At 40.2% G+C, this 9,085-nt stretch overlaps 1 protein-coding gene and 1 non-coding gene across 2 annotated transcripts in view; both read right to left on the bottom strand.

Annotated features, from left to right (window-relative positions):
- Positions 1-1,692: 1,692 nt before the first annotated feature.
- EIF5 (eukaryotic translation initiation factor 5) overlaps positions 1,693-9,085 on the bottom strand; it is an 8,155-nt gene continuing 762 nt past the window's right edge. The window contains exons 2-11 of the mRNA XM_015599720.2: positions 8,134-8,413; positions 7,950-8,031; positions 7,500-7,672; positions 7,081-7,192; positions 6,205-6,350; positions 5,812-5,970; positions 5,317-5,478; positions 4,827-4,991; positions 4,337-4,471; positions 1,693-3,917 (exon numbers count right to left, since the gene is read on the bottom strand). Of these exons, the coding sequence (XP_015455206.1) occupies positions 3,828-3,917; positions 4,337-4,471; positions 4,827-4,991; positions 5,317-5,478; positions 5,812-5,970; positions 6,205-6,350; positions 7,081-7,192; positions 7,500-7,672; positions 7,950-8,031; positions 8,134-8,205 (1,296 nt within the window). The 5' untranslated portion in view covers positions 8,206-8,413 and the 3' untranslated portion in view covers positions 1,693-3,827. The remainder of the gene's footprint in view (positions 3,918-4,336; positions 4,472-4,826; positions 4,992-5,316; positions 5,479-5,811; positions 5,971-6,204; positions 6,351-7,080; positions 7,193-7,499; positions 7,673-7,949; positions 8,032-8,133; positions 8,414-9,085) is intronic.
- On the bottom strand, positions 6,710-6,835 carry LOC112473958. Its single transcript, XR_003044234.1, has one exon. It is a non-coding gene; the product is annotated as a small nucleolar RNA SNORA28 (small nucleolar RNA).

Below are 9,085 nucleotides of genomic sequence, written 5' to 3'. Positions count from 1 at the left end.
CTTCCAGACAGTGATTTTCTCTTGCTGGTCCGGCCAGGCGTCACCTTGGATGGCAGCATTTGGATTCTACTGGGACTTCAGATGTTGCATAAAGGGTTACCATCCCCACTTAAGACACAGAAAAGTGTCTTCCAGTTTCACAGGGAGGCCTAGGCCAGGTGATTCCAAAGCCTAGTGAATACTCCCCCTGCAAGAGAGCCCACTGGATGGGTAACCGAAGGGCAGGCGCTGGGGCGGCTCGGACTGCTGCCTGCGCTTTGAGATCCCAGAACCAACTCCTGGTCTAGGCTCCCGGGGAAAGCAGCTCTCTGTAGCTGTCATTCCCACATCCCAGCACACAGAAACGGTTCCATTTTCCGGCTGCAAAGAACCAGAGCTTTGGTGCCAGCAGAGCCCTACTGCAGGGCAACGTAAAGCCCAAGACCCCAACCCCCTGGGAACAAAGGCTCCCTTGCCCGTTCCTCACTCCACACACTTTAGAGTGCCAGTCTTGGGTATCAAGGTGTACAGGGAATACTGGGGACAAAAAAATGACTTGTCTCCTCAGGAAAAACATACGAGACAATTGGAGACGGCAGACAGAGTGCAGTACTGTTCCCGGTACTGAGAACACACTGAAGCTTTGGTGTTGCCAAATCGGCCAGAGTTTAAACAATCATCAAAATGTCAATGTAGAGACTGAATTAACTTTACATTTTAAGTTAAAATATTGGTAGAGCTACAGCAATTAGGAAGAGTTTACAACCTAGATAAGAACTGTTTTCAGAATCATTATAGAAATTTAAAACGTGTGTTGGTTTCAAACAGACCTTACCTCAGCAGTGCAGGACAGTGGTTAGGCACAGGAGCCAGACCAGGTGAGTAACCACAGGACCACGAGATCAGGTTAACAGACAGAAAACGCAGAAGACTTGTTTGACCAGTACCCTCGAGGCTCTCCCTGCTCTTGGGAGGTTCGAGCCTTCATTTGGAAGTTATCTCCCCCGATCAGTCTTTTGGTCAGTCTTTTGGTCAGTCTTTTAGTCAGTCTTTTAGTCGATGCTTGGGGCACTTGATGAGGGCGGGGCTGACTTCCACACAGCCCAAGGTGGAAAGCACTGAGCACTGGATTAGAGAATACCTCTCTCCCCTCAAACCTTTAGGACTCAAACTAGTATTTTGTATAAGTTCATCTACTTAAAAAAAAAAAAACTTACTTAAAAAGTTATTGTCTCTATTTCCCTCTTCCTCAACTAGAAATACATATGCAATACCCTCCCCAATATATATATGCTATAACTACAAGCACATTTTTATTCTGCTTCACAAACATTATTTTTTAGAAGTTATAGATAAGACCCTTCAGCAGAAAAATGATGACTATTATGGTGGTCTGAAACCACATCTGCAGTATCTGAGGTATGCCTGTAAAACTTGGCATCTGAATTCCCTAACAAGCACTCATAAATACTTCGGGAAATCAGATAAGGTATACATTTTGTTTGTAATCAACTCAAACTACAGAACAGAAACTCAAGTCCTAAGGAAAGCCATCTACTCAAGATAATAACCAACACGTTTTGTGAGTAGGGCCGGCAACTGCAGAAAACATCCAACAAAACCAAAGCAGCAGCTGCAAAAACGGCAAATTTTAACGCTCCGAAATCTTATGAAAATTTAGGCTGGTTTTAAAACATTGAAGCAGAGACAAAATTAATTTTAACATTGTTTTAATCAAGTAATGTAGCTGTTTGAAACAGGAAATTTTAAGACAGCTGAATAGAGCAAAGTGAAGAGGTACATTACTCTATCAGGGTAGCCTCTGTGAATAAAATTACATGGATCTGAATTCCATTGGACGTTTGGCACCAGACTGAACACCAGTTTAAGCCAAAAATTTCTCTTTAGTGTTTAGAAGCCCTGAACATGTTCTTTAATTAAAAAACAAAAACGAAAACTGAACCTCTGTTAACAACCTTATAAGCTTGATACTGGGTATATTGAGTGCAAGTTGGCTTTAGACCACCACTATCTACCTCCTACAGAATTTCAAATAATGAAAGCAAACGGGCCCATGGTAAAGAATTTGAAACCTAGGTGAGATATGAATTTGCAAAAACCTCTTTGGTGTGACAAAGCACAATCCTTCCAGGTATGTGGCTTCTGCTTTGCTCTCATCAAAATCTATCAAAAGGCAGATGGTGGCCAACTCACCTCTCTCCAGTAAAATCGCTGAATTTTAATTTCTTAAAATATCAAGCTAACAAGGTTTTAATTATATCAAGAGTTTGTATAATTTCAATGTGAAAAATTTTACACACATTTGTTAAGGTCTCATTACAATCTGTGAGATGAATCACAAAGCAGAGATTTGAATGCTGTAAGCTTGTGTTCCAAATGAAACCAACCTGTGGTTCTTGATTCCCACGGGGCACTTTTCATGGCAAATAAATGCAGCAAATTTCTATCTTGAAAATGGTTTCTCAGGTGTAGCCAGAACACATGTCAAGTGGAGTTTAGATCAGCTAATTAATTGGGCAAGGATTTATAAGGAAGTTACTTCCAAATCTAAAGCCTAGGATGGGCTGGGCCAGGCCCTAGTCACCTGCATTCAGTGGCCATCAACCACAGACTTCTCGAGTGTCTGGCTATATTCAATGTGAAATAAAAGACACCAAGTTTTCAACCAATATACAGCCTCTGACCTGAAAGTACAATTTTGGCTTTTCAAATAAAACATCTTGTGGGGGAGGACAAGTTTGAGACATAGTAACACTTATTTTGGCAAGATAGCAACCAAAACCTAAAAAGCATAGCTATGTGTTCAAATGTAAAAGGCATTAAAGAAAAAGCCATAGTATCGGGGAAAATCCACACTGAACAAAATATACAGTATATATCTAAACATTTTGAAGTTATAATTTAAACCGTAAAAGCTGAAAAATTATTATTTTTTTGCTAGAGATTAAGTGCACCTTTTTTGTCATCCCCCAAATAAAATCACTGAGCTTACTATTTAATCATACTCCAAAGCTTGAAGAGTTTTCTCTCAGCACAAAGCAACAGCTACATACACAGAAAATGCTTATGTTAATGTAATAACTCCCCTGGCTCATCCAACGTGCAATGCACAATGACTTCAAAGACTACAATTTGGGGCAAGTGTACACAAACTGACAAAAAAAAATTCAAGTTTCAAAAACTGCTCTTAAAATTATTTATAGGACACTCAGATCATTTTTACTTAGTACAATAAAGGTGTTGCACTGCCATTTAATTATTAGTCCACCTTGGCAAGGTACGTAAGAATATACATTACCAGAAGCCAATTTGAGGAACTAGAGACAAGTACTGTGTTTAACAGCTGAGTAAGGTAATTACAAATAAGTTTGTTTACATTCTGCTGAAGACCATTTTACAGTCTTAGCACCTAACAATTTCTAACAGGCCCCAAGAATCCTATCAGGTTAAATGATGGTACATTTTTAAAAGGAGCCAATTATTTCAGCTTAAGTCATTCAGAGCCAAAAATATGAAGAATGACCAAAATCAAATCTTTATTTTTATAACTGTATAAATGTGATCCAAATGTGTCCACCACTAATTTCTCAAAAAGAAACATGCTATAAATAAGCAAACTACATCTGCTCACTGATATGTGTATGGACTCCCTAGATGTCTCACTGGGCTTAATTACAGACCACTCACAGCAATACATTTTTAGTAAAAAGTGTAGCATGATGTTAAGCCATTTCTTTTTAGCTTTTGCACATACATGTTGCACTTCTGGTTGATGATGCAGAAAGAGTCTCAGCATTACACTGTTAAGCCGGGTTGTACCCACCCCTTTAAATGGCATCAATATCAATGTCATCGTCCTTGTTGTCAGACTTCACAGCTTCAACTTTCGGTACACTGGCAGTCTTCGAATATACCACCTAATAAAGAAAACATTACTTATTGAGTGTTAACCTTTATCCCAATGTGCCTGTAATGTTAAGTCGACGGTAAACAGAAAAATTACCTAGATGCAGTTATTATTCATTAAAGTTTTTAGGCAGAAGAAAAGCTCTCCACAGTCTAACAGTATCTTGTTAGTTTTTACAGACCACTGACACCTCTACACTCGACCTGCATTAAATAAACTCTAACTTTGGGAATTCTAGTATTTACTTTTTTTGGGGTGGGGATCCTGAGGGTGAGGTGGGGTATGTGAGTCCACTACCGTTTCGGTTAAGGATTATTTTCCAAATTAACAGTCTATAATCGACTGGCTCAATTACCCAAGTTTGCCCTTTTACAGTTCTTGAACGCCCATCACAAATACCGATTTTAACCCTTTCCCCAGGGTTCACACCTCAATATTCTCATCTTCATCATCTTCTTCACCACCGGAAGATTCCTCCTCTGCTTCCTTCAACCACTTTATAAATGGTTCTGCTTTGACACGAATCTCTTTGGCAAGTTCTTTCGAGACGTATTTCTTAGAAGCCTAAAAAACATTAGGTACGATTTTCTTTTAATTTGGTAATTTAAAAAATAGCTTGTTATTTATACATTTAGCTGCCCATATTGAGCTCTGAGGGAACTGGGTCACACCCTAATCTTGAAATCCTCAACAGAATACATGTATTCAACAAGAATATCCGAGTCTGAGGAATATCTTTTATTATCATTAGCAAAACAAGCTGCCATGGTGGAAATCGCCTATGAGTTAAATCAGTCAAGCACAAGGACTGCATTTTCATGCAGAAAGAAACTAGGTATTCGAAGTTACTTATTGCAGATAAGCCCCAACAGCTGTCTCAATATTTTTGATCTTGAAGCTGTTTGTATATATTCCCCACCTTTTCTGACCAGCTGATGATGACCTCTTCTTCCAAAAGGTCTGCGTCATACATCTCCTTTAAGATATGTGGGATCTTGGAGATAAGCTGAGCTTGATGCATTGCTACCACACACTCTAAACCATGAAGAAGGTACCGTTGAGCTTTTTTGTTGTTGTGACAAAACTGCAAACAGATTATCTTTGTATTAACAAGCTTTTACAGATGGTCTAGGTTGACAATTCTAACATCCAAGTATATTCATTGCCTTAGGATTGTTCCTCAGTAATGGCCCCATAACAGTGGTTCAAAAAGGTCAATGCACAAAGTTTCCTGTATTACTTTATCTATAAAGAACCATGTGTAGTTTTCAGATACTCCCATGCTTGTAAAGCATGTCAATTACCTCCATTTTTCAGGATGATAGAGAAATGGGGGAGTGAGGTTAAAGTGATATTCCCAAGGTCACACAACTGTAATCTCATTTATGAATCTAAAATAATTTGCTTACTCGTAAGAAATGGCGCCTGTACTTCTTAATCTGTTCTCTAATCTTCTCATTAAAAAGAACTTCAGTCAAAACAAGAGGACCCATGGCTTTTACATCCAGTCTTTCTGCTTCAGCAACAATTTCTTTGTCGGAGGAGTCAATGATACCCTCTTCTTTCTTTTTCTGCAAATAAAAAGCAGCAACTCAGTGAAATGAAGGCACCTTTTGCTCTAGAGATACTACTTGGTCCCTGTTCTTATGACCTTTCCCCCCAATTTGATAGTTCTAGAATTGCCAGAAGATACCAAAGAATGCCTGGGACCACAGTCAAAAGATATTTGAATTAACAGAAAAAGTAAAAATTAGCCTTGCAATTCAATATTCAAAAGATACCATGACAAAGTTTTTTCCCAAGTACCCAGTTTAGAATAACAACAAAAGTCTAAGGCTGAGTTGAAGTTGATTTTACTGATCAAGATGTTCAAGTGCTCAAAAATAAATATTTTCGTAATTTACCTTTACGAAATCGAACAGGATATTAACCCGTTCTTCAACAGTCCTTTCCAAATCATCACTGAGAGTCAGAACTTTGGCATGATCACTGATTTCATCCATTCTGCGCCTTTGAGCTTCCTCAGTTGTATCCTCCCCCCAATCATCATCCTCCTCTTCTTCCTGTTTATAAGAGCAAGAATGCTTTAAAATGTTTCAGTTCCAGTCAAGTTCATGGCATTGAATTCATGTTCCACTAAAATAAGCTGGGTTCCACCTTAATTCAATCAACCAACAGCACCGAGAGCCCTAAATACTGTTGTAGTGTTCCACTGAAGCTAGTCTCAGTACTTCTCTTCACCGTTACCAAGTTATTTACAATTTTAGCACCTGCCACACCACTGACTCTGCACTTACCACAGCATGTGGAGGACTGATTTCATTTGGTGGTGGTGGTGGCGGCGGCGTCGTCTCACTACTGGACACGGAGCCATTTTCCTTGTCTTTGCCCTTTCTATTTTTCTTTTCCTTTTCTTTCTTCCCTGTACCACTGTCACTATTCTCTACAGGAAAACAAAAGGAAAGTTTAGTACCATGGCTTTTACTACCCCTCATCGTCTGTCATGAACATTTAAAACCCTGCCCCTTTGCTTCTGAACTCTTCTCTCAGGAACAACCCTAACACAGTACTCTCCCTAAAATTCTAAGAGGATTCACAGACTGAATCCATTCACCATGTTTCATAGGTAAGAAACTCTGGCTAAGCTCGGAATGTCCCAAAATGTTAGCGGCATTAAATGCTGGGTAAGAGAGATGAAGTGATGACTCAAGTTAGTGGAGACTGGCATTCATGCTCCTCACCCAACCTTCACGAATTTGAACAAGGGCATAGTTCAACTGCACGTTAGCCAACAGCTGGAACACTGTTTAAGTCTATATAACGGTTTGTCTCATGGAGAAGAGAACACCGGAATAGGTTTGACTTTCTTGCTATAGCAAGCTCAAATTGTGTCAGACAGTTTTGATCATCTGCCACAGAGTGTTGCTTGCAATACTCTATAAAGGCACTTAGATATGAGCCAAGCCCCCCACCCATTTAAAAAGTATTCCAGAAATAGATCCTTTGGTGGGATCCCATCAGAATTCATTTCAGACTTGTTTTCAATAAAGTACTATTCAAGAATTACAAATTCCTTATATTCTAATTTTATGGCAACAAAGAAAATTTCATTTCATTTCCCAAACCCAGCTGCTTTACAGTTCAGACCTCAGAAGCTCACCATGAAGACTTACCAGGTGGGTTCTTGAGAATGAATGTGCAGAGTTTATGATGTGTGTCGAGCATGCCTCGGTAACCACAGGCTTTACAAGAGTTACCTATTGTTTGCTTCTTTGGATTGACATGCTGCCAAAAAAGTAAAAACAAGTATGTCATCCATAATATAGGAAAATTCTGTAAGGAACAAGTGTGAAAATATCTAACCACCACACAACATCTAAACACCAAGCTTCTTAACATACGAAAGAAAATGTTCCCCCAATTATCTACTTAAATTTAATTAGTATAGGAATAGTCCCCAAATTTGTAGGTTTTTGTATTTTATTTCTCATTAAGTCTGTCTTCTCAAAACATGATTTGATCCTATCAAAGAACTGATCAAAAAAGCAGATATATGGTTTCTTCTATTGACAAAAACCTCAAAAGCACTCACCAGCTCTGTTTCAGGATTCTCACACTCAGGACAGAGAACAAATTTTTTAATGAATCCATCCAACATGTCTTGCAGCTTATTCGCCTCATGAGATCCATTGACAATGTAACGGTCATTCTTAACATCAAACTGGGTCTGTGCGCCCAGCTCGCAACCAAAATATTTGGTGGGATCTATTTGCAAGGGGAAAAAAAAAACACATTTGGTTCATTACAGTTAACTAATCTTTGGCTAGTCAACCACATTTAACACTGCCTGTTTTTATGTCATTGGGTTAGAAAGATGTTTCCTGGGTATTCTTGCACTAATAGCGACTAATAAGTTTTAAATCCCAGGTCCCATTTAACTTTAAGCTAAGCATACAACTCAGATAAGATTTTCAAACCAAAATGGTCACGACTGTATCACTAATAGAAGCCTTTCCAGACTTCTCCAAGAGACATTACTTACACGTTGGAGGCCGATTAAGCGCCTTTGCAACGTCAACCATGTTGACTATAACTGTCTTGATTCCATTTCCTTTGCCCTCAACCTAAAGAAAATAAAAAATTTAATTTGCACTGTCTACCCAGGAGAAGCAATCTTTAAAACAATCATCTACGGAAAAAGCTTAGGACTTGCTACTAAGATGTACCTTGGCAATCAGACGGGGCATCTTGTAGCGATAGAACTGGTCTGACACGCTGCGGTTGACGTTGACAGACATTTTGGCTTATTAGTGGCTTTATCAATAAGATGAAGAGATCTTTGATTGCAACTTTTTGGTATCTTCTGTCTGGAGAAGAAGGGATGACATAAACGACTGCAAGAGTTCTCGGTCTCTGACATGAAAAAATTTTCGCCACTGAGGCTGTAAGCTTCTTGCTTGTATGCTATGTTTCCCCAATACAGGTACCAATGGCTGCGCAACAGCTCTGAAAGAGAAAAGAACACCCCCCCACCACGTTCCCATTAGTTACGCCAAATTCTCCTATGTTAAACAGTATCCCCCTTGATGTGAAAACAAAAAACCACAAATATTTTCCTAACACGGGACACCTATAGGTGTCCAACATAATAGGCCCTCCATTTCGATTAAGACGTGACTCTGGTAAGGAAATGCCAGACTAAAAACAAACTGCTCTGGATTTCTACCAAACCGAACACATTCAAGCATTTCAACGGTACTTCTGAAAACGGACATATTTTAACGATTGACGATAAACGAACACAAAACCTCTCTCCTACCCCCAAACCGCGCTTGTATTGGCAAAAAAGTTCCGATACACTCCTCCCCTCCCCCGCACGAGCCGTCATTTTAAGACGGAAAGCTACGGAACGGGTCTTGACAGCCGACTCGTCCCCTCGGCAGCCAACGCTTACTTCGAAGAAACACTTTCGTAAGCCACGGGAAACGCGGTCTCGCGGAGCGAGCGTGCACCGAGGGGAGGGAAGGCGCCGACCTCGACCTCCACTCCCTCGCCCGCTCTATGCAAACACTCGGTTAACCTTCGCTCCCGTCCCCATGGCCACCGGGCGTTTCGTGCGCGGCTGCGGGGCGCTGCCCGCGGCACCACCTGCGCGGCGCGACATGGCGAGGCTCCTGC

The sequence above is a fragment of the Pteropus alecto genome, unplaced genomic scaffold (assembly GCF_000325575.1).
Source record: "Pteropus alecto unplaced genomic scaffold, ASM32557v1 scaffold8, whole genome shotgun sequence".
Lineage (NCBI taxonomy): Eukaryota > Metazoa > Chordata > Mammalia > Chiroptera > Pteropodidae > Pteropus > Pteropus alecto.
Note: the sequence above shows the minus strand (reverse complement) of the source record. Positions and strands in the feature narration are given on the sequence as shown.